Source organism: Euprymna scolopes, chromosome 3 (assembly GCF_053919585.1).
Source record: "Euprymna scolopes isolate OS-2025 chromosome 3, ASM5391958v1, whole genome shotgun sequence".
NCBI lineage: Eukaryota > Metazoa > Mollusca > Cephalopoda > Sepiida > Sepiolidae > Euprymna > Euprymna scolopes.
This window is the reverse complement of record NC_136484.1, coordinates 80,901,107-80,927,966: the sequence shown is the minus strand read 5'-3', so window position 1 is coordinate 80,927,966 and position 26,860 is coordinate 80,901,107. Positions and strand designations below refer to the sequence as shown.

General features: G+C 35.6%; 1 protein-coding gene across 5 annotated transcripts in view; it reads right to left on the bottom strand.

Annotated features, from left to right (window-relative positions):
* The window catches only part of LOC145256502 (very long chain fatty acid elongase AAEL008004-like), a 462,810-nt gene that overhangs the window by 348,274 nt on the left and 87,676 nt on the right, over nucleotides 1–26,860 (bottom strand). For 3 of the 5 annotated variants that reach the window (XM_080115480.1, XM_080115471.1, XM_080115490.1), the window contains exon 5: nucleotides 10,465–10,521. The exons of the other annotated variants lie outside the window; for them this stretch is intronic. In XM_080115480.1, the coding sequence (XP_079971606.1) occupies nucleotides 10,465–10,521 (57 nt within the window). The remainder of the gene's footprint in view (nucleotides 1–10,464; nucleotides 10,522–26,860) is intronic. 5 annotated transcript variants of the gene reach the window in all.

Sequence of the window (26,860 nt, the reverse complement as noted above, 5' to 3'; positions counted from 1 at the left end):
TTATACACATGCAAATGGTCATGAATTATAGTTTCCACAGACCCTGTACTAATCTTGACATCTTGAGCTTTTTGGCGAATAGTAATATGCCGATCTTCCAAAATGGCAGCCTCAACTTGATGAACAGATGCCTCATCAATGGCAGAAGGGGGGGGGGCAGATCTAGCAGCTGTTTCCACAGACTTCCGGCCATGTTTGAATTCACAATACCAGCGTTTTACAAGGTCATATGATGGAGCATTATCACCATAAGTTTCTTTCATTTCATCAAAAGTCTCCTGTGGTGTGCGTCCTTTCAAATACAAAAACCGGATCACTGCGACATTCAACAGGCTCCATTTCACACCTGACTCAGTTCAAACACCTGTAAAACAGAAACCACAATTAGTTCAGAGATGTAATTTGCCACATAACCCGTAGAGATATAAATCATTGCACATGCAAAATTTCAGCTAGATCAGACAACTGGAAGTGGGTCAGGAGCATTACTTATTGCATGCCCCTCATATTTTGAAAACTTAAAGCGCTTTTATTTTAGCAGAAGTGATTATCCAAAGCGTTTTATCGTCCATGTGTATTGCTAAATCAAAATTACAGTTTAAATCAATGCTGCACGGCTGAATTGGTGCACTGTTACTGGTTTCTTATGTGTTCTATAGTTCAGTATTGACTCAAATGCTTGATGTACTGCTATTGATAACAAAAGAAAGCAACATGAAAAGTAGTAATCATAGAGACAAAAATATTTTGTTGCACTTCAAGTCTGACCAGACTCGACAATATCTAAAATGTCCATATTCAACACCATTATGTGCTGTTGATTTAAAAATAAAAATGAACGAAAATTATCTTGCTGGTATGGACATGTACTGAACACAAATGACAACATCATTGTGAAAACTGGCTTCAAGATGGGCTTTTGGGGAAGAAACAGAAGATAGCTAACATAAAAGTACAGGGTGGAACGATAATATTATCACCCTAGAAAACCGGTTTTCTTTTTTTGTAGACCATCTACTAGTTGACCAGTTGTGTACAAATCCCAAGAGCAATAGGAGCCTTCTATCCTGTCTGAAGGTAATACAATGTTCAAAGAGCAAAATTGAAGATGTGCCTCTGTACAACTCATGCTCTCTACCGATCCAAGTTATGACAACAGGACCATTGCCAGCACCCTCAAAATGCAAATTCAGACAGTTCAATGCTTCAGGGCACAGCTCAATGCATTGAATGGCCCTTTGGAAGTAGCAGAGCGGAAGCCCAAGGCTGAGGACACTGCCAGGAAGACCGGACTAAGGAGTTCATCAAAAAGGACCAGACAGTCATTGATGAAACTACCCAGCAGCGTATTCGGCAGATTGTCAGAGATTTAAGCATCTCACACACAAGTCAGCTTGAAAGTCTATATCAAAATGTACCTGGATGTGCTGAAGAGTGTAGTGATTCCCTGATGCAATCAGGTGACTGCTGGCAGACTCTGGGTGTGGCAGCAGGAGTTGGCACCGGCCCACAAGTCCAAAGAGATCCAGGCTTGGTTTCAGAAGGAGTGCTACAATTTTGTATCTTCCTTTCACCCCCCTCCCCTAACCTGAACCTGAACCTGCTGGACTAGTTCTTTTGGTCATACATTGAGAACATCACCAACATGACCACCTACAACACCAAAGCAAACCTGATTGCCGCTATCCGCCAAGCCCTGCCAGCACTTGTGAAAAAGGCATGCTCCCAGTTCTAGAGTAGAGTGGTGACCAAGTCTGAAGGCAGCTACATTGTCAACTCTATTACATAATCAACTTACCTGAATTGATTTTTTTTCAATAAAAGTTTTAAAATAAAGCTTTAGTGTTGTTTTCTTTAGGAGGACAATTTTATCGTTCCACCAAGATTTCAAAATAGTCTCCAAATAGTCACATCATCCTAACCAAGTCTTAAACTGTGTTGATTCATGTATCAATGAAACCTTTTATCTTTTTATTTGTGAAGATAAAATTGTGTGTAATTTAGTTTTATTTTTTTCTGGTAAAAGAAAATAGATTTTTTTACCAGCAGCAAATTTTAATTGGCCCATACTTAAAATTTGTATTTAAATTGAATGCACATTCACTTTAAGTTGTTTATTGATTATTTTAGTTTAAAAAAAATGGTGAAAATACCTGTGTCAAATCAAGTAAAAGAATAACTTCTATTGCTCCACATACTGATTTCTCAATCTGTTTAACAAAGACTGTATTTATAGTGTCAAGTACAAATGTCAGCCAACATCCCATACACAATCATGAGTCTAAAATGGTAGTTTTATTTTAATCACAGTTCATCATCATAGTGAAATGTCTTGCAGTTTCTCATATGTTTGTCTACTTAGCTGGAGTTGTGAGCCTTTAGGGAGTTTCTCATTTCTCATTAGATTTTTCTCATTTTCAGATTCAATACGTATTGTCAATATTTCAACTTTTCTGTGAAAATTTTCTTTCTCTAATATTTCTAATTGCTATATGATTGTATTCTCTCCTCCTCACTCTCTTCATTTTGTCAGATTGTGGCTATTTTTTCATCAGATTTCTTTTGATGTTGTTTTCCTTTTACGATTTACGATTCTTCCATATTGAAGATGCTGTTGAAAATCTAATAGCTTGTGTTGGAAGTCCGATAACTCGTCTTTTTATTATCTCCCTTTGTTTGTAAATATCTCATAATCCTGTGTTCAATGAAGATTTATTCTCTCTATCATTTACACATGTTATAAATTTTCCTCCCTGGAATTTTTGCTCATTTTATAATCTTTTCCACTCACAATATAATTTGACAGAGATGAAGCAAAATACGAAATTTGGGAAATTAAATTCTTAGGCCATTTTCATATGCTCGGTCTAAAAGATGCCATTTTAGGTGTAAATCTCATTGGAGACAGAGACAATAATGAGAGAAATGAAGAAGCTTATGCCAAACTCATACAATTCCTGAATGATAAAAGCCTATCCCTCATAATGAAAGAAGCTGCATTTAATGGAAGGAAGGCCTTTGAAATATTACACAAACATCATGCAGGAAAAAGAAAGCTGCAGGTTATTTGTTTATATACCCAACCAAAATCTCCCAAAAAGAAAGTTGATGAAAGCATCACAGACATCACAATAAGAACAGAAACCACTTTAATGGATCTCAGGAATGCCAGACAAACAGTGGACGATGCCTTGATCATTGCCATGATACTAAAAGGAGAACCTAGTTACTGCAACCCTTTTTCTATCTATTTAACCCACAGCAATAAGGAACTATCGTTCTCGGAATTTAAAACCGAACTTCACAATTTTGAAGAAATAATAAAACACAAAGACCAGTTGAACATCATGAAATTAACTCTTTTTTGTGAAATACTCGACGAATGATAACTATGATCACTGAAACACCACATGCTTTACGTGTAATGGAAAAGGGCATCTATCGAAAAACTGTGCTAACAATGACAAAAGACAAAAGCCATGGTGTAACTATTGCAAAAGCACCAATCACAAGAAAGAATCCTGCTGCTACAAATGAAGAAATACTATGAAAAAGGTAGCAGATAGCGAAGAATATACATTCGCATTTAAAATGGAAGACTACTATGTACACAAGCTGACATCATCCACAGACTTACCAGTCGATGAGGAGCCACTTCCCGTATCATTCGAAATGCAAAGAAACTTAAAAGCTTTGATAAAATATTCCAATCAGAAAACCACTATGTGGATTTAGTGGAACAAAAACTAGCGGTAGAGCACTAAAAAGAGGAGATGCCAAAGTACAGACATGAATTTAAAACTGTGTCACAGTTACTCTAAAAATGGCATTACTTATACCCTCCTACCCACAGGATATATTTTTTGTAAAAACTGCGACCAAAAATGGAGCGATGTTTATTTTTAAAGAAAATGAAAACATACTCAAACGGGTGCAAAAATTAAAATATATGTACACAAAAGACTATACTACCTAATGACTACGGAAGATGAAATCACTGAAAACAGCTGTCATCAATGTCATGATATTCACATGTGGCATAAAATACTCAGCCACTGTAACTACAATGATATAGTGAAACTGTCAGATGTGGACAGTGGAATGAAAATAAAAAATAAAGACACGAGCAACAAAAATTTTGACATCTGCCTTCAAGGAAAATTTTCTTAAAGTAGGAATAAACACTCTGACAAATGAGCGACTACTATATTACATTTGGTCCACTCAGACCTAGTCGACCCCATAGACCCGGTAGATTTAAACGGAAACAGATATGCTGTCTCATTTACCAATGATTTCTCTGGTGCTGTGTTCATATGCTTTATCAAAAATAAAAGCGACACTACACTCGCTGCCGAAAAATTCATTGCAAATATTTCTCCCTATGGCAAAATAAGAATACTGAGATCGGACCATGGTTCGGAGTTCAAGTGAAATGACTTCCAAAAATTACTCCGCCAAAACAACATAAGACACAAGACCTCAGCACCATACTCGCCTCACCAAAATGGAATCACCAAGAGGAATTGGCAAGATGTATGATCATGGAAAGCAGCTTACTCAAAACTTTATGGGCTTATGCTGTTACGACATTTTCAGCTGTATGAAACAGGTACTTCAACAACCGTTTAAAGCAGATTCCCTATCATGAAATAATTGAGAGAAAACCCGATCCCTCAAAAATGCATATCTTCGGTTTGGTGCATTATGCTTACTCTAATAAAAGAGGAAAACTAGACCCAAAATGCCAAAAAAGGATTTTTATCAGATATGACAGAAACAGATCAGCATACTTACATTGCGTGTCAAATTATTAACGAGATAACATTTTTTTACCAGTTTCAGAAACTTACCGGTAGTTTCATATCAAAAACTTTGGAAACATTGGCAATGCTGAGCTGCGCGTACTGTAAAATTTTCGTACTGTTCCGCGCAAACACTTGCCATCGTAATTGCTGAATCCACAGTATTTGAGGTGTGTCAAATTATTAACAAGGCAGTTTGTTTCGTCAATAAAATGGGTTGTAAAGGTGGTTTGATGAAAAGAGTACTATTACAGAACAGCTAGCAAAAGGTAAAACTACCCTCGAAATATCGAAAATGATAGCAAGGTACCATCAAACTGTGAAGAACTTTGTCAAGGATCCTCCAAAGGTACGTAAGAGATCCAATAAAGGTAAATCCAGAGTTGTTTTACTCCAAATTAAACGTGAAGTTGTTAAGCATCCTGGGCAGACAAGTCAAGAAGTCTTTGACCAAGCTGCATTGAAGAATGTCTCAAAAAGTACTCGATGTCATCTTCTTCAGAAGTGGCACAGTCTGCTAAGCCTGTGACAAAACTTCCATTAAAGCAACATCACATACAAAACCAACTGAAATGGGAAGAGGACAACATGAAAACGGATTTTTCCAAAGTTTTGTTCACGGATGAAGTGCATGTACTTCTTGATGGCCGGAGCAAAGAATGGCTCCTAGATGGACAACAATCATCATCAGCGTTTAAGGCGTCAACAAGGTGGTGGTACGATAATGATTTGGGCTGGGATTATCGGAGGTACTTTAGTTGGCTCATGGAAGGTGTAAAAATGATGTCAAATGCTTATATAGCTTTTCTGAAGGAGCACTTTGAACTGAAGAAGCAAAGGTTGACGTTCAGAAGAATCATTATTTTTATGCAGGATATTGCTCCCTCGCATGCAGCAAACAAAAGCAAAGAATGTTTGCAACAACTGGGGTTCTTTGGGCTACAGAAGATGGAGTGGCCTTCGAATTCACCAGATTTGAATCTAATTGAGAACCTTTGGAGTATCATGAAACGATTTCTCTATGCACCAAGTGGACACCAATTTAAGAGCAAAGATGAGTTGTTGGATGCCCTCCAAGAGGTACCGCGAGTTGTGGGATGCCCTCCAAGAGGTACCGCGAGTTGTAGGGTGCTCTCCAAGAGGTATCGCGAGGAATAACTGCTGACAAAAACACAAATTTGACTAATTCTGTGGACCAACCTCTTTTACAAGTCATTCATAAAAAAAGATCGCATACCCTCTAGTAATTATGTCAACATAAAAATTGCTATGTAGTTATTGTGTTCTAAGCATTTTTCCTGGTTCATTTAATGCTTGAAAATTATTTCAATAAACAAGTTATGGGTATATTGTGTTTTTTTTGTCTTTTTTGTCAACCTCATTAATAACTTGACACACTGAAATCTTCTGCCATAGTTTCGCTAATACTGCTTTAAATACTTTTATTTTCTGACTGGAGTAGCTGAATAGTATTGTAAGCATTTTCTCAAAGTTTCATGGATTTTTATCAATTCGTTCCTTAAATATAAAAAATGTAAATTTGATACGCAGTGTAGTCTAATACGCAGAAAATGGAAAAGTATATAAGCATAGACAAGTTAAATTCATCGACAATACCATCAATCAACACACGCAAACCTATCAACTAAGTGACAATGGTAAGAATCTTTCCCTTAATGAAAAATTTTAAAACAAAAGACCTTAAATGACCTAATGTTGATCAACTAACTAATGCCATGGAAGAGAATAGCTATACCCAGAGATACCCAAGGCGGGAGAACAAACCGCCCAGCTACCTATGTGACAGTTGTTCACAATGAAACTGATCATACACTAATCAACGTTGACTACTGTTACAAAGCTACATATGGTGTACTACATACCTATAAAGAAGTTACTACTTCCCCAGCGGCACACCACTAGATCAAAGTAATGCAGGGGGAAATCGATTCTTTAAAAGAAAATAATATTTACTAGTTAACATCCTTACCCAAAGGCAAAATGACAGTGAGTGTAATAAATCAAAGAAAACTGTGATGGTTTTCCCTAAATACAAGGCAAGATTCATCGCAAGGAGTTATAACCAAACCAAAAGAGTAGATTATTCAGAAACTTTCTCTCCAACAGCCAACATCATATTGGTTTGCATATGGCTACCCAGTACGTTCTCATCATACATCAAATCGATATGAAAATGGTATACCTCCATGCCTCAATCGATTATGAGATTTACGTAACACTAGCAAAAACTGTTCAAGAAGGTATGTACCTCAAACATCTACTCATAGAAATGGACCCATATCAAAAATATGCTCCCATTTAGATATTTGAGGACAATCAAAGTTCTTTAGCGCTTTCCAAAAACCCTGTACACCAACAAAGGTGTAAGCATATTGATATAAAATAAGCGACGCCCTTAAATAATAGTATAGAGATAATTTATTGTCCCACAAGAGATATGCTAGCTGACATGACAAAACCTCCAACTCGAGCAAAACTAGAAAAATACAAAGGACTTTTATTCAGACTTTAAATTTGTTTACGATATGTTTTATACAATAAAAAAAAATAAAAACACAATAACATTGTAAGGCAAGTAAGGGTGCTGAATGTAGGGGTGTTGAAAGTTCAATAACTCGTCTTTTTATTTTCTCCCGTTGTTCATAAATATCCCATAATCCTTTGCTTGTGTTCAATAAAGATTTCTTCTCTCTATCGTTCACACATGTAAATTTTCCTCTTGGGAATTTCTGCTTATTTTATAGTCTCACAATGCAACTCGCAACAGATGCTAAAACTACATGAATTGTACTTTAAATTACTTACATATCCACCTTATTCTCCAAATTCCCCACAACCATAATGGCTATTTGCAAACCTCAAAAGTATGTTCCAAGGAAAAAAATTTGGCTCCAATGAAGAAATTATATTGGAAATTGTATTTTGAGGACAAAAACAAATCATTTTACAAAATCAGCATCAAATTATTAGAGATGCATTGGAATCAGTATATAGCTCTAGACATTGATGAAGAAAGTAAAATTTTGCCAAAGAAATTGTTGCTTCATTAGTTAGGCCTGGGAATTATTGATAGATGTATTATATCAGCTTATGCTCCACAATGTGGCTTGAGTGAAGATGTAAAAGATGAAGTTTATGACGGACTTATTGCAGTAACTAATAAGGTTGATGAGAAGGAAGTATGGCAGGAGAGTGGAATATATTGAAGAGACAAAAAAGGAAGCAAGAAGTTGATTAATCATGTCCTGAAAATTACTGCGAGAATAACTGAACAGCAAATAAGTCAGATAAGTATAAATAAAATCCAGTTTGCTTTTATACCTAGATTTTCTCAGTTCTGTGAAAACTGAGACAAATGCAAGAGAAATGTCTTAATAAATTGATTTGTATTTTTCTTTTATTAAATTGGAGAAAATTGTTAAAAGAGTGTCTGGTGAACTTTGTAAAAACTAAGGGAAAATGAGCAGTTGGTGAAGGTTGTTCAGGCAATGTACAAAAATGCTACAAAGTGTGTTGAAAATAATACATTTAGTGACAGCTTTAATATTAAAGTACATCAGAGTTCTGTATTGAATCTATTACTTTTCATTTGTGTCTTAGAAGAATTGTTCATGGAATTTTATTTGAGTTGATTTAGTATTTGGTTTTTATTTTACAACAGTGTTACGACTTATCAAAGTTCGAAGGCTACTCAAAGATGTGGGTTAATGAGTGTAAGTAAGGTGGTCACTGAAGCGACAACTTTATTTTTAGTGGAAATTGTGAAGAATTGGATTATTTAAGGAGATGTGATAGCAATTACTTGTTCACAAAATGGTTAGTCAGCTGGGAAGCAGGCCAGTGGAACAGAGTTCTACGGGTGGGAAGTTCTATGAAAGAAGCTTTCTTCATGGAATTTTTGTTTAGATTTAGTTGCTGATAGAGAGTATGGAAATTTGTTGGTAGTGGTAGTAGCTTGAGTGTTTTTGTGAGAGTTTGGAGGGGAGTGGGATCATTGAATGAAGCTCAGAAAACTATGAAAACAATGGTAGAACAGAAACAGGCTCACAACATCTCTTCTGTCAGAAAGAGGTTGTAGAGAGGAGAAAAGGGTATTGTCTACTGGGTTTTGAAGCCAGTTTTAAACTCTTATGGTTAGGATAGAATACTCCAGACAACTCCTCCCAAGATGTGGCAACAGTACTCCATTTTAAGGCATATTTGGCTCTTATATATGTAGAAGATTGCCTCGAGAGTAAAATATCTTCTGGAGCAACAGAATGACATGACCATTTTCCCAGATAAAAAAAATAAAGATTAACACCTCTTCTGATTGGTTCCCAAATTTCATGACAAAATTCTTCATACAATCACGGTACGGGCCTTTAGAAATTGGGGGGGGGGGTCATTACATTTTATGACGTTCACATTTTCATCACTTTATTTGCTTAAAACTCTTAAGATATATAATGTACATTCATAGTTATTAATTCATTTGAAAGTATATCCATTTCCGAACAAAACAGTAGTATTTTTAATTGCTTTGGTTTGAAAAATATGGCTATTTTAGTAGAACTACTTTGAAATTATTATGATTATCCAAAGCGTTTTAACGTAGCATTTTGTACATTGCCTGAACAACATTTTTGTAGCATTTTTATACATTGCCTGAACAACCTTCACCAACTGCTCATTTTCCCTTAGTTTTTACAAAGTTCACCAGACACTCTTTTGACAATTTTCTCCAATTTAATAAAAGAAAAATACAATTTAAATTAGCAGATATGTTAATGTGTCAAAGCTATCTGATGAGTTACTTGGCAGTGATGAAATGGTTTGAATTTAATAGGAAAGAAAAAAGTAATTAATTGGCTGATTAATCGCCAAATCATTCAATTATCAATTAATAGGCAAAGTGGTCGATTAAGCAAATTACCTGCCAATTAATCACTACTTGGCAGTCAACTGAAGTTTCTTACTTTCTTAACTTGGATATCATTTTTCAACCTTTATCCAATGAAATAGGGAACAGAAATAAATCTCTTTCATTATTTCTTTATAAAATTTCTTTTTCTTTCATGTTTGTATAAATATTATAAGAGTTGGTCTTAACAGTCTATGATATGGTGCAATATCAAACAACATGCACACAAAAAAATGTGCACTTTTTGATAAAGAAAAAACAACTTATTTATAAAAGATAATCTTAGCATAGACTGTTAAAATCAACTCTTAATATTAAAACGAAATTATGTTTTTTTCCCTTATTTTTTGGCTTCTGAATTAACATAACAAACATAAAAAAATAAAAATAGAAAACAAAAATAAAACCAGTTACAAAGAAAAAAGGCACACATGCTTATTAAATAAAAGATATAAACAAATACAAAAAAGATAAACATGCTTATTTAAAAAAAGAAACATGATTTTAAAAATAACAAACAGGGCCAACAACAAATAAAAATAAACTTATTAAAAATATGTAAAAGAAACTATTATAAAGGACAATTTTAACAAAAATAAATTAAGAATTTTTTGAAAACTCCCAAACTTGGAAATTCTGTATTTTCAATATAAAATAAATATGAAATCTTTTTTAATTATACTTTTATAGAAAAGTATAATTAAAATGATAAAATTAAAGAATAAGGATACTTACTGTGTCTGAAAACTCTATGAACCTGGATATAAAGAATAGCCAAGATACATTTGCCATCTATAATAATAAATAAAAAAAATATACATTTTTTTTTGTAAAAGAAATATAGCAATTTTTTCTCATCATTTTTAAATAGTATCCCAAATCAATCTATCTGCATAGAAATAAATATAAATGAAAATAACAAAACAGATTGTAAAAAATTTATTAAATCAAATTAAATATATTGAAGTCTTAAAAACGAAATAATAAAATTAAGACAAACTTTCAAACATTTTTGTTGTTTATTATTAAAAAAAACCCAACATATCTTCTACTGATTAAACATCAGATTATAAGGCAAAACATTCTAATAAATGATATTAAATGATTTGTTCAATTACTGTAAACCATTTTCAGAATCAGTGACTTGCATGAAAATTTGGTGCAAGGGCAAAAGCTAGGCCTAAGATTGACATTCTTATAAGTTTTGTTAGAAGAAAACTTAAAGCAGTATCTCGCCATTAACATTCTACAGACACAATTACCATTTTTGGAGTCATCTGGCATCTACACGCACTGCATCGATAATTTGTTTGTAAATGAACCATGTGCCATCCACTATCAAGATGATATATTGATAAGAGGTTCAGATTTTCGACATTTGAACAATCATGACAAGAGTGTTAAAGAAGCATTCATAATGCAGACTTTATATTTGTCTGGAAACATATGCATTCACAGTATGGTCTGTCACTGGATTGATTCTGAAGGTCTTCATCTTAGAAAAGAAAAGATCTGTGGCATCCAGAATGCACCTGTATCTTGGAAAGAAATCAGTAGCCTGGAGGTAGAACTGAACATGCCTTCAGATATAGCATCCCAAGATGTAATAGGTCTACGTATATATCTTGTGAAGGAAAAACAACTATTATGAATGGGTTGCCACAACAAACAAGTCATGCAAAAAACAACAAAATTATTTTAGTTTTGACTAAAGGTAAACACTCATTGGTCTTAATTTAAAAAAAAAAAAAATTAAATTGAAAACTTTTCTTTGAAAATTAACCACACAGCACCAAAATAATCATCAGCCATAATACGGGTCATCAGGGCAACCTTTTTCAATTAACAATATTTCTTTGATTGAAGAGATGTAATGTATGTACTTCAGAAGATACATGAACTGGTAAAACACATATGTTCACAGGGGACAATAATTATAAAACTGCTCACTTCGAGCCTGACTTCATTTTCTCATATGCTGATAAAGAAGTGGAAATCATAATGAAATTGTAAATTAACATTGACACTTTGTTTTACTTGCAAGAAACACTACATCTAAGATTATTGTAGATGAATTGAACTATTCAATTGTAATCAATGCTCAAAACAAAGTGCTTGTTATATCAGAATTTTTTTTTCAGAGAAAAGAATTCTTATCAAAAGATAGGTACTCTGCTACGTAATAATAAAATTAGCACAACAGTTTAGTTTGGCATCTTATGAAGATTAAAATGAAGATATGTATACTACTAAACCTTATGTCTAGAATCATTTTATTTAATTTTAATTAAAATTCATTAAACTATTTTGATGTGAAAAGTCCAAAACTTGGTACTTAAGAAATTGAAATTCAAGGAATCTTATTGTCTTATTAAATTCCATACAATTAAATTAAAAAATATTTGAATTTCAAAATGTGAAATAGTGCTCATATTAAGCACCCTGATCATCCTTTAAAATATTCTAAATGTTGAGAATATTTATTAATTGATGTCTAATATTAACATTTCATCAAAATTGGAATGAACTGAATTTTTATGAAAGGCTTTCAACTGCCCTTTGCATGAAATATGTCAACATTGCCCACACTTACACTTTCGAGTTGTATTCTAAAATTCATAATGCTCAGTGAATTAGTTTTGGAATTTAACATGCTTAACTTTATATACATGGATATCAATTATTTTAGATAAAAACCACCTTTGGCAAATAACAAATAGGATCCTTGAACAGAAGTGTGCGTTCTATCCCAACCATTATCAATGGACCAGAGGTCATCTCGTCAGCGTCAGACAAGGCCAAACTATTTGCAAAGAACTTTGCAGCTAATTCTACCCTATGCGACGAAGGCCATCAACTCCCCATATTTCCTCCTATGACACAGAACAAGCTAGGTAACATACAAATATCCGTGCAGGAGGTCGCCAAGCTAATATAGAACCTAGATTCCAGTAAAGCAACTGGCCCTGATGGCATCCCAATTATAGTGTTAAAAAAGCTTCAACCAGAACTTGCTCCCATACTTACGAAACTATTTAAGCGCTGCCTTAAGGAAAAGTGCTTTCCGACTCCCTGGAAGACCTCATCAGTTTGCCCTGTATTTAAGAATTCAGGTGATAAGTCATCTCCCTCTCAGTACAGACCAATAAGTCTCCTGTGTGTTATGAGTAAGTTGCTGGAATCCATATTAAATAGAGAAATAGTCAACCACCTCAGCAGGAATAACCTTCTTAGTGACACACAATATGGTTTCCGCTCTGCAAGATCTACCGCAGATGTGCTGACGGTTATATCCCACAGGATTAGTGAATCTCTTGACAAAGGCTTCCTTTCTAGGGCAATTGCTCTTGACATATCAAAGGCCTTCGACAAGGTATGGCATAAGGGTCTACTTCACAAGATTTCCAGCTACGGTATAACTGGAAATGTTTTCTCAATCATTAAATCATTTCTCTCCGATAGGCTCATAAGAGTAGTGGTAGATGGACAAAAATCGGAGGCCTGCAATATAAATGCTGGAGTCCCTCAGGGGTCAATCCTGGGCCCAACTCTCTTCCTGATCTACATCAATGACCTCCCTAAACACATACTTAAATCATTCGTTGACATCTATGCTGATGACACGACCATCTACGGCAACACATCAAAGGCTGTAAATGACAAAGTTCTCTCTGATTCTCTCTCCTCTGATCTCGAGCGTGTGGTTCAGTGGGGGAAGATGTGGCTGGTTACCTTTAATGCATCCAAAACCAAACTCCTATCCTTACATCATCAACGCTTTGATCCCCATCTGGCATCAATTGTGATGGATGGCTCTCGTCTGGGTGAGGCCCCGTGTTTTGATAAGCTTCTGGGTTTGACCTTTACTCCTGATCTGAAATGGAACATGTACATCAAGTCTGTTGCCAAGGTCGCTGGAAAGATGGTGGGATCCTTCTACCGCTCCAGAAGATATCTCACTACTGATGCAATTCTCTATCTATATAAAAGCCAAGTATGTCCAAGGATGGAATACTGTTGCCATATCTGGGCAGGAGCTGCTAAAAACAGCCTATCCTGCCTTGACAGAGTACAAAATAGACTTTGTGGCTTAGTGGGGGATGCCCTTTTCTCTACCCTGCAACCTCTCTCCCACAGAAGAGACGTTGCGAGCCTGTCCTTGTTTTATCGTTATTTCCATGGCAGATGCTCGTCTGAACTCCAATCTCTGGTCCCCCCTTGCCAATCTTTCATGAAAAACATCTGTCTAGCTGAATCCACTGTGAAAAATTTCCCCCACTCTATATCTGTGCCTAAATCAAAACGCGGATTCCATGAACAAAGCTTCTTTCTTAGAACTACACGCCTGTGGAACTCTGTTCCGTCTGTCTGCTTCCCTCCGGACTACAACTTGGTTGTCTTCAAGTCCAATGTTAACAAATTCCTAATGAACCGCCCCCTTAAATAAACATTTCAGCAAATCTCCTCACTAACGTAATGTACTTGCAATAACCCTTATCCCTGAGTGGTTTCTGGGCCTTGATAAGTGGTGATCACTGTGTAAAAAAAAAAAAAAAAAAAAAAAAAAAACCTACCCACACAATTGGTCTATTGCAAATAGTCACAGACACATGCCAAAGTGATTAGTTCCAATCTTAAGTAAAGCATGAAATTAGTGCATTTCTCACATAAACCTATCCAACTGTGGTTCAAAGTGATTCGTTCCAATTTTGCTTCAGGTGAATGTTTAATGTTTTCATCATCCCAGAAGCCTAACAATTTTAAACTGTCCTGAAATCATTTTTTATAGGTGTTCATGACACAATACATCAAAGCATTAAAAATTTAGGAAATAAACAATATTTGGACTCAGCTGTTTTATTAGCAATACACATGAAAAAACTGAAATGGCTTAAAATATTTCAATATTGGTATCTATAGAAAGAACTTTTATTTATTATTATTTCCGTTAACCCCCCCCCCCCACTACATCTGACCACCTCTCCAAAATATGCGATTTACCTTTGTAGGCAATTACATGTGAATACCTTAAAAAACTTTAATGAAAGATGAACAAGTATTATTTTAGAATTTAATGTAAAATGATACCCCATTTTGAGCTATTCTAGTGTTTTAGGGCAGTTAACCATTTTTTTTTTTATCAGAGATAAATCCTGTGCGCCTTATTTTTTTTTCTAAAGATGATTATGTGTGGTTTTAATAGGGTCTTTGTGCAATTATTAGAGGGTGGGGAAGTTGCCACTCTGATCTTGGGTTAATGATAGAGCTAAGGAAAATTATGTGTGAACACCCTAAAGACTTGATAGAAACAAAACAATTTTAGAATTTAGAGTGGGGGTTAGTTTAACAAATTTAATGTAAAATAATTCACCATTTTGAGACCATTCTAGCATTTTAGGACAGTTGATTAATTTATTTTTTTATGGGTGATAAATGGTGCACTTTTCTTTGAGGAAGGATTTCTTTTTTCTTTTTTTTCTTAGACACTTATATGTAGCTTACCAAGGAACTTTGTTTGGTGAGGAGCTTGCCACTTAGACTTAGCGTTATTGTTAGGGCTAAAGAAGGTTTTAAGAGGAGGAGGTTTGCCACTCGTACCTAGGGTTAGAGGTAGGATTAAGGGATTTTTTTTTTTTTTTCAGAAGGCGTTTGACCCTCATATTTACAGTTAGTGGGTCATAATTATTGGCTTTTGAAAATGGTATGCCTTATATTTTGGACATCAAATCACTTTTAAATATGAAATGTATTTTTGTTTATTTGTCGTAATTCTTAAGGGGTGTGAAACTTAACAAAAATTACGACAAATAGACAAAAATACATTTCATTTAAAACAAGTGACGTCACTAACAGAAAACGTGACGTTTGGAAAACTTATTAAATATTTTTGCTCACTTATTTAAATATCAAAAAACATTTTTTGCTAAAGCTAACAAATCGTTCATAAATTTTTGATAACTTTGGTTTTTATTTTCAATTAAATTTCTTTTCCGATTTTCGTTAAACTTTCCAGTTTAAGATGTTTTTTTTTAGTTTCTCTACCTGGACTTCGAGCCAAGATCACAGTGTAGTATTCTGATGCTACACTTTGCCTTTTCTGTCCTCTGTCAGTGAGGGAGAAATCCTTCATGACTGAGACAATTTTTTTGTTTGTTTCTATGCAGATTGACCCTCTTTGGGAAGCTGGATTTTCCTCACATTAACTGACCTTGTGTCTAACTGTCCTCGAGGGGAGGCAAGTAAATAGGAATTTAAGTAGAAACTGAGCACCTTCTGCAAATATTTAAATATTGATTTTGAATTTTTTATATATATATATATATATATATATAATTGGGTAGATTAGTGTTCATTCGATTATAATCCACTGAAAAAAAATGTAAAAAAAAGATGAAAAAATATATTGGGAGTGTGTGTGGAGGGGGTGTACTGCTCGCACACATGAAGCAAAATCATATTTCACATTTTGTTTTTTTTTTAAACAAAACACTTTAATTCACTGTTAAAAACTAACGTAATGGACAAAAGTGTACACGTTACATATTTGTTTTTCAACTATATTTTTAAAATTTGACCGGATTGCTTCAAAATTATATATTCTGATAACCGAGCTCTAGTTAAGCTAATTATGTTCTAATAATATGAGCTCCAATTAAATATGTAAGAACATTTTTTTATATTCATATTTTCATTTTTTTAAATTTTTAATTCATTCTAAAATAAAAAACAAAACAAAAATAGTTTATTTACAGTAAAGTAATATCAGCGATATTAAAGCTGCTGCTGCTTCCACAAATCATTTTTAGATACTTTTTAAAAATAGAACGATTTTTCCAGGTATCATGATTTTAAATTGCTCAGTACCACAAGATGAAACCGGTTACATTTTTATTTTTAACGGATAAATGTTATAAAAAGATTGATTTATTTAACAGTGGGTGTCCGAAGAAATTTTTTAAAAAAATTTTCCAAACTCGTCATGTTGAAGTCTATTTATTAACACTGCAAAAAAATGAGCTATCAAAAGTATTTCGGACAACCGAATCTATTAGAAGTAATATCTCTTCTAGTTAATTTCCAAATTTCATGACGAAATTCTTCAGAGAAACGTGGTACTACCGTTTACAAATCAGGGGGAGGGCCATTACAAAATCTTACCGAAAACGCTGTTTTATAACATTTTTAGCACTTTATTTGCTTAAAAATCTTTAATGTACATTATTATTTATTAATTTATCTGAAAGTATATTCATTTTCGAACAAAACGGTGGTATCTTGAGGACTTGAGATGCTTTGGTTTTAAAAATATGATGATTTCAGCAGAACCCCCTCAAAATCCGTAATTATCCAAAGCGTTTTTATCGTCCGTGTGTATTGTTAGTTTTATTACTCCTAACATTATTTAAATTACCGAGTGATATAGTTTAGTGCCATCTTTGTATAACTTTCTTCAGAAAGAAAGTCTTTTCTGATTTCCAAAACATGGCTGGTTAATACTCCATGCATATATTCTATTGTCCCTCAACAAGAATCGGAGTCATTATGAATAAATACTTGTAGGATGCAGCTGAACATTTATTTGAAAAACATTTTATTCGATACTTTAAATATTTCAATATAACTTTTTTTTTTTTTACATAGGTGTCACCACTTATCAAGGCCGATAGGCCACTCAAGGATAAGGGTTAAAGAGTGTACAGTAGTCAAAAGGACAATATAGTAATCTATAAATATAAAAGCGAAAATGTATGTATGTATGTATGTACGCTTTTCCTCGATGTCCACAAAAGGCTTCTTTCAGAGAAGCACTCACTCGCTTCACAACTTCTTAAAACTTTTTATATCATCTATAAATTGTAATACCTCACGGTTAACCACGGAGCTCGCCTGTCTATTTAATTTTATTGACTTTCAAACGATAATTATTCCACATTTCCCGCATCGGCACGCGTTACATTCGGTTTTCGGTATAAACAAAAAACGAAACTCACAGGCCCAGAGCCAGGCTCTAGAGAGCTAAGTAACGTTTGGTCAATGTCGACTTCGTCATATCAGACGATAGCTTTCATTTCGAGACAAGGGAGCGGGTTTTTAAAAACAAACAAACCGATTTATTGACCTCATTAAAAACTGTCCTGCACAAAATGCTAACTGCTGAATAGCTATCACCGTCACGTCAATCAAAAACGCACACCTGTTTTTTTTTCACACTTTACTATTCCAACTGCGCGTCATCAAGGCTTTGTTTTTTTTCATGGGTACCTGTTTTTTTTCCCCATTTCGGGTTTTTTTCACACACACCTACAAACACCCAGGTAACGCCAAGTACCCCTCGCTAGTCGATAGTAATGGAAGTTCGGTAAATTTGTTAACTTAAGTGGAACGGCTCATCAGAAACTTGCTCACGTTGAACTTGAAGACGGCTGGAAAGCAGGAAAACAGAAGACAATTCCACAGGCGTGCAGTTCTAAGAAAGAAGCTTTGATCATAGAATCTATGTTTAGGTTTAGGCACAGATAAAGAGTGGGGGGAATTATTGATAGTGTTTTCAGCTAGACGAGTGTTTCTTGTGAAAGTTTGGCACCATAGATTGAAGCTCAGTCGAACACTTTCCATGAAAATAACGATAAAGTATAGACAAACTCGCAACATCTCTTCTGTGAGGTAGAGGTTGCAGGGAAGAGAAAAGGACATCTCCCACCAGGCCACAAAGTCTATTTTGAACCCTATCAAGGCAGGACAAGTCTTTTCTAGCAGCTCCTGCCCATATGTGGCAACAGTATTTCATCCTTGGACGTATCTGGCTCTTATATAGATAGAGAATTGCATCAGCAGTGAGATATCTACTGGATCGATAGAAGGATCCCACCATTTTTCCAGCGGCCTTGGCAACAGATTTGATGTACGTATTCCATTTAAGATCAGGAGTAAAGGTCAAGCCCAGAAGCAATTGCCCTAGAAAGGTTCCTCCGTCAAGAGATTCGCTAATCCTATGAAATATAACTGTAAGCCTCTAACAGAAACTGGCCCATTGTTTACATACAGTCTTGCAATAATCTTTTGATTGTTGCTTTCATAGGTGACGTTTGTTACTATTTCTGTCATTCCATTAATTCAAGGATGTCCAAAGTTTTTGAATGGAGAGGCCATATTGCTGTCTTTTCAGCACAACGCAGGCCAAAATTTTTATCAAAATTGGCCAAGAAACAGCGAATGAATAACTATAAAACAGGATTAACAGGATATTTATTTAAAGAATGTGATTAACAAGCTATATATTTCAAAAATATGAATCAGTAGGCAGAATTTTTTGATAAAAAGTTAATATTCAAAATCATTTCAATTATTTAATTATTCTTTATTATACAGTATTAGATTTAGCAGAACAAAATTGGTGGATTTCTGACATTAACATATCCAATTGTGGTTCAAAGTACTTCGCAAAGCATGAAATTATTGCATTTCTCACATAACCCTATTCAACTTCGGTTTAAAGTTATTCGTTCCAATTTTTAGGAAAGCATGAAATTAGTGCATTTCTCACATAAATTATTCAAACTGTAGTTCAAAGTGATTCATATGAATCTTAAGTAAAGTATGAAATTAGGGCATTTCTCACATAAACCTATCCAACTGAGATTACAAGTGATTCGTTCCAATCATAAGCAAAGCATAAAGTTAGTGCATTTCTCACATAAACCTATCAAACTTTGGTTTAAAGTTATTTAACAACGCAGGAAATTAGTGCATTTCTCACATAAACCTATCAAACTTTGGTTTAAAGTTACTTAACCAATGCAGGAAATTAGTGCATTTCTCACATAAACCTATCCGACTGAGATCCAACGTGATTCGTTCCAATCTTAAGCAAAGCATGAAATTACTGCATTTCTCACATAAACCTATTCAACTTTGGTTTGAAGTGATTTGTCCAACGCAGGAAATTAGTGCATTTCTCACATAAACCTATACAACTGTGGTTTAAAGTGATTCGTGCCAATCTTATTGATTGATTGATTGGTTGGTTTTACGGCATATCAACCTATGTGGTCATTTAATGCGCCATGCCTTTTTTTTTTTAAAACTATTTTTTATTGGGGGGGGGGGGGGACTTTTCAGCCTTTCCTCCCTTTTTTTATAGAATCAAACTAAGAAATTAAATGTTGTATTTATACATGGATATGTATATTTGGGTGACTTTAAATTTCCTTAAATTTTCTTATATAAATTTACTTTCCTTAGGTATGCTAGAATATTTGTTGAGTTGACCTTTTCAAAAAGGTCCTCCATATTGCTTTCTGTATAATATAGTTTTCTAGTTGGGGCGAGGTCATCACACCCAACTAGGATATGTTTTACTGTGAGTGTCTCCTGGCATGGGATGCACTCTGGCGCCGATTCTCCATTTAGTATATAAGAATGAGTAAAGTTGGTGTGTCCTTTGCGCAGCCGAGTCAGTATCACATCTTCTCGGCGTGATCTCTTGATGTCCGGACATCGTTCCTTAAGTTTAGGTTTGATTGAGTATAATTTGCTGCCCTCTTGCTGACTCCACCGCAGTTGCCATTTTTCCTGTATGTATGCTTTTATCTGGGGTTTAAGATCAGTATGTGGAATCTTAAAATTATCAGTTGGAAGGTTAGAAGATTTTTTTGCAGCTGTATCTGCTCTGTCATTGCCTTTGATCCCCACATGGCTGGGGATCCAGACAAGAATAATGTTTTTAGTGGTTGAAAGGATATTGATTTTTTCTATTAATTTTGTTGTTAGTGGATTTTCTTGTTTTTGATTTTGTATAGATAATAGGACTGATAGAGAATCTGTGAGAATGATGAAATTTTTGGTGGTTTCCTCTGAAATTATGTTGAGTGCTAGATCGATAGCTATAGTCTCTGCAGTGAATATAGATGCTTCATTTTGAATATTTCTCTTCATTGTGGTTTTATGGTATGTTGCTGCACATCCAGTGTGATTGTTGCTTTTAGACCCGTCTGTGTAGATAAAGGTGTAGTCTGAATATCGTAATTTTAAATGTTGAAGTTCGTCGTGGTATTCAATAGGGTTTGTGGTAGATTTGGACTTTTTGTTTAGGTTCAGTTTTATTTCTACTTGTTTCATGGTCCATGGGGGTGTTTTAGGCAGTATGAAGTTGTGAATGCTGGAGATTGGAATTTTCGATTCTTCAATGCTTTCCTTCATTCGGAGCCCGAAAGTTTTGATAGTTTTTCCTCTCATGTTGAAGAGTTCTTCATATTTAGGATAGAAGGTACATTGGTATGCAGGGTTGTTTGGGCAAGACTTCAGTTTCAGTAAATATTGAAGGGCTAACTTTTCTCGCCTTAGATCTAGAGGGGGTTCATGTGCTTCCGTGTATAGACTGTTCACGGGAGAGGTTCTGTATGCTCCTAGGGCCAATCTTAGGCCAGTGTGGTGAATAGGGTCTAGGCTTTTTATATATGATGTTCGGGTTGATCCATATATGAAACAACCGTAGTCTAGCTTTGAGCGGACTAGTGCTCTGTAAAGTTTAAGGAGTGTTTCCCTGTCTGCACCCCAATCGGTATATGCTACCACTCTCAAAAGATTTACAGCTTTGTTACATTTTTTTTTCAGATAGTTTATGTGTAGGATGAATGTTAACTTTTTGTCAAATAAAATCCCTAAGAATTTGTACTGGTCAGTAACGGGTATGGGCGTTCCTTCCATGGTTAGGACAGGATCATTATGCATGTTCTTTAGTTTGAAGAAATGCATGCATTTCGTTTTTCTTTTGGAGAATCTAAATCCATTCTCTTCCGTCCATCTCATTACTTTGTTTAAGCATATATGCTCAGTCTGTTAAATCCAAGGTAGCTGATCAGTGGCTTGGTTCCCACCAGTTTTGGCAAATAACAAATAGGATCCTGAACAGAAGTGTGCGTTCTATCCCAACCATTATCAATGGACCAGAGGTCATCTCGTCAGCGTCAGACAAGGCCAAACTATTTGCAAACTATTTGCAGCTAATTCTACCCTATGCGATGAAGGCCATCAACTCCCCATATTTCCTCCTACTACACAGAACAAGCTAGGTAACATACAAATATCCGTGCAGGAGGTCGCCAAGCTAATCAAGAACCTAGATTAAAGCAACTGGCCCTGATGGCATCCCAATTATAGTGTTAAAAAAGCTTCAACCAGAACTTGCTCCCATACTTACGAAACTATTTAAGCGCTGCCTTAAGGAAAAGTGCTTTCCGACTCCCTGGAAAACCTCATCAGTTTGCCCTGTATTTAAGAATTCAGGTGATAAGTCATCTCCCTCTCAGTACAGACAAATAAGTCTCCTGTGTGTTATGAGTAAGTTGCTGGAATCCATATTAAATAGAGAAATAGTCAACCACCTCAGCAGGAATAACCTTCTTAGTGACACACAATATGGTTTCCGCTCTGCAAGATCTACCGCAGATGTGCTGACAGTTATATCCCACAGGATTAGTGAATCTCTTGACAAAGGCTTCCTTTCTAGGGCAATTGCTCTTGACATATCAAAGGCCTTCGACAAGGTATGGCATAAGGGTCTACTTCACAAGATTTCCAGCTACGGTATAACTGGAAATGTTTTCTCAATCATTAAATCATTTCTCTCCGATAGGCTCATAAGAGTAGTGGTAGATGGACAAAAATCGGAGGCCTGCAATATAAATGCTGGAGTCCCTCAAGGGTCAATCCTGGGCCCAACTCTCTTCCTGATCTACATCAATGACCTCCCTAAACACATACTTAAATCATTCGTTGACATCTATGCTGATGACACGACCATCTACGGCAACACATCAAAGGCTGTAAATGACAAAGTTCTCTCTGATTCTCTCTCCTCTGATCTCGAGCGCGTGGTTCAGTGGGGGAAGATGTGGCTGGTTACCTTTAATGCATCCAAAACCAAACTCCTATCCTTACATCATCAACGCTCTGATCCCCATCTGGCATCAACTGAAATGGATGGCTCTCGTCTGGGTGAGGCCCCGTGTTTTGACAAGTTTCTGGGTTTGACCTTTACTCCTGATCTGAAATGGAACACGTACATCAAGTTTGTTGCCATGGTCGCTGGAAAGATGGTTGGATCCTTCTACCGCTCCAGAAGATATCTCACTACTGATGCAATTCTCTATCTATATAAAAGCCAAGTACGTCCAAGGATGGAATACTGTTGCCATATCTGGGCAGGAGCTGCTAAAAACAGCCTATCCTGCCTTGACAGAGTACAAAATAGACTTTGTGGCTTAGTGGGGGATGCCCTTTTCTCTACCCTGCAACCTCTCTCCCACAGAAGAGACGTTGCGAGCCTGTCCTTGTTTTATCGTTATTTCCATGGCAGATGCTCGTCTGAACTCCAATCTCTGGTCCCCCCTTGCCAATCTTTCACGAAAAACACCTGTCTAGCTGAATCCACTGTGAAAAATTTCCCCCACTCTATATCTGTGCCTAAATCAAAACGCGGATTCCATGAACAAAGCTTCTTTCTTAGAACTGCACGCCTGTGGAACTCTGTTCCGTCTGCCTGCTTCCCACCGGACTACAACTTGGATGTCTTCAAGTCCAATGTTAACAAATTCCTATGAAACGCCCCCTTAAGTAAACACTTCATCAACTCTCCACACTAACGTAATGTACTTGCAATAACCCTTATCCCTGAGTGGCTTCTGGGCCTTGATAAGTGGTGATCACTGTAAAAAAAAAAAAAAAAAAAGCACAATTGAAGCTTCCTTTCTATTATAGATATATATCTAGATCTACAGCATATTAGGAAGTCATCCACATATAGGGAGCAATTTACCCCAGGGTTAAGGTTTTTTACAATGTTGTTAATTCAGATACTGAACAGGGTCACTGACAGTATACTCCCTTGAGGTACACCATTCTCTTGTTCCTTCAAGTCCAAGAGAGCTGTGCCAACCTTTATTCTGAACCGTCTATTTTTAAAAAAAATTTTCAATAAAAATTGGCATTCTGCCTTTAAGTCCAAGCGCCTTCAGATCCCTTGTAACACCGTACTTCCACACAGTATCGTAGGCTTTTTCCATGTCAAAAAACACTGCTGTTAAATGTTCCTTCCTTACAAAGGCTTCTCTGATGAAGGTTTCAAGTCTGACTATGTGGTCTATTGAACTTCGGTTTTTCCTGAATCCTGTTTGAAATTCTGTAATAAGATTCTTTGTTTCCAGGAACCAGATTAGTCTTTTGTTTATAATCCTTTCCATGGTTTTACAAATGCAGCTTGTTAGAGCTATTGGCCTGAAATTCAATGGATCTGAGACGTTACTTGATTGGGATTGGATGTTTGAGTTTTCAGATTTGGGGATTGGTATTATTGTGGCCTCTTTCCAGGTCTCAGGTACGTTTCCACTGGACCATATAATATTGAAAATTTCAAGTAGGTATTTCATTGAGGTTTCTGTAAGTTTTTTGAGGATTTCATATGGAATTTCATCGGGCCCTGTAGCTGTGTCATGGGATTTGGTTAGCGATTCTTTTAATTCAGGCAAGGTAAGAGGTTGGTTGTATTTTTCGGTATTTTGTGATTTAAAAAGAATTTTCTTCTTCTCTAATCTTTTTGAATTTCTCTGTCTGTCACATGATAAAATTTTTGATAAATTCTTTTTGGGAGGAATAAGCCATATATTTTGTTTTCTTTTTTCGTCATCTTTGTTCCCCACCCACCTCGAAGTCCTATTTGGGAAGAGCCTGGGGGAAAACCCATTCGCCCAGCCTCCACAGGGATACAATGATGATATAACCGACTTTGGTGGTATCATAATGATTATCTGTTCTCTCTTGATATTGCTATGGGATCTGTAGCAATCCTGAGGGGTTTACAGCCTCGTCATCGATATTCACACCTAATCGATTGACCCTCAGCCACCGCTTTCCATCATATATTAGGGAGTAGGGTTATTTGTGGGAGAGGGGGGGATGTGTTGTGTTAGTAGTGAGTTTTTGGAATGGGCAATATATTGTGGGGCTTGGCGTGACTGGCCGATTGGTCGGATCGGGCCTCTCCGACCGCCCGTCTAGTCGAAGGGCTAAAGTAATGTGTTGCGGTGCCTAAACTTCTATGTATCCTGGTCTAGGTTCGCTCAATCACCAGGATCACGTCCTAAGACATTACGGGTAGCAACCCACGGCTAACTGGTTTTTCCCATTGAGGGATTTTTACCCTCTGCAGGGGGGCAGTCGGTTTGTTCTCATGCTCTACCAACAGGGCAAAAAAAAAAAAAAAAAAAATAATGATAGTAATTTAATAGAATATATTTGTTTTCTTTTTCTTTTTTCTTTGTTGTTTCTTTTCCTTTTTAAAATCTGTTTCTATTTAACCCATAGTTGGGACACTAACAGGTACTACCACTCCGGGTCAGGGTGGACCTAGGAGCAATGGCAATTAAGAGGTGGCTCCACACTCCCCAAAGCCCGTAAGCCGGACCTCACCATCAGATGTAGTTTAAGGTCATATCCAGGACCGGGAGTAAGGTAGGAAAAATAAAAATAAAAAGGGGAAGTAGAAAGGCTGTTGTTTTTGTTTTTGGTTTTGCAGAACATAATTAAGTTTTACAAAAAAGATCAGAAAACAAAAAAACGTCAATGTAGGTGCATTTCGTCTCAGGAAGCCACAGGGCAGCCTGATCTGGTAGCACCAGGTGCCAATCTTAAGCAAAGGAGGAAATTACTGCATTTCTCACATAAACCTATACAACTTTGGTTTAAAGTGATTCATCACAATCTTAAGTAAAGTACAAAATTAGTGCATTTCTCAAATAAACCAATTCAACTTTTGTTTAAAGTGATACGTTCCAATTTTAAGCAAAGCATAAAATTAGTGCATTTCTCACATAAACCTATGCAACATTGGTTTAACGTGATGCGGTCCAATTTTAAGTAAAGTATGAAATTAGTGCATTTCTCACATAAACCTATACAACTTTGGTTTAAAGTGATTTGTTCAAATTTTAAGCAAATCATGAAATTAGTGCATTTCTTACATAAACCTATCCAACTGTGGTTTAAAGTAGCAATACACATGAAAAAATTGAAATGGCTTAAAATATTTCAATATTGGTATATATAGAAAGAGCTTGATAAGCTAAGAAAGAATCTTTTTCAAATTTTTTTAAATCCAATTAAAATCAAGGAAGTTATGACTATTTTTATGCCCTGTGTGTTTGGATATTTTCCCCTCTTTAAGACCATATGCGTTTTGTCACATTTTTTGCACTACTTTTTCAGTAAAAATGCTATATCTTTGTTAAACCACAAGACTAAGCAATGAAATTTGCCATATAAGTATATTTTTGTGCAAGGAATCTGAATATACTACTGAAAATCTCCAGAAATGAATGGTTTCCAAATAATCTACCGTAAATGCACATAAATATGCTGCGATTGCTTAAAAATGCCATATATTCCTTAAAAGAAAAGAAGTTAGAGAACTCAAAGTTTAGTTGTAATCCATTTTATGTGCCAAAAACTGAAATCGAAATCTAGGATTGGTTAAAAATGAATATATTGCAATATTTCTTTGGTATTATTGTAGATTAATACCTTCTGCTACCCCTCCCCATCTGACCACCTCTCCAAAATATGTGATTCTACCTTTATAGAAAATTGCATGTGAACAACTTGAAAAACTTTAATAAAAGATAAACAAAAATTATTTTAGAATTTAATGTAAAATGATTTCCCATTGCGAATCATTCGAGCGTTTTAGGACAGTTACCCACCCCCTCTTTTTCCTATGATAGATAAATCCTGGGTGTTTTTTGTTTGTTTGTTTGTTTTCTAAAAGGCGATTATGCGTGGTTTTAAGAGGGTCTTTGTGCAATTATGAGAAGGTGGGGAGAGTGCCACTCTGACTTTGGGTTAATGATATGGCTAAGGAAAATTATGTGTTAACATCCTGAAGACTTGATAGAAACAAAACAAAAACAATTTTAGAATTTAGAGTGGGGGTTAGTTTCACATAAATGTAAACTAATTCACCATTTTAAGACGATCCTAGTGTTTTAGGACAGTTGACCAATTTATTTTCTATGGGAGATTAATCATGTGCACTTTCTTTAAACGTTTTTTGTTTGTTTTTTTTTACGCTTATATGAGC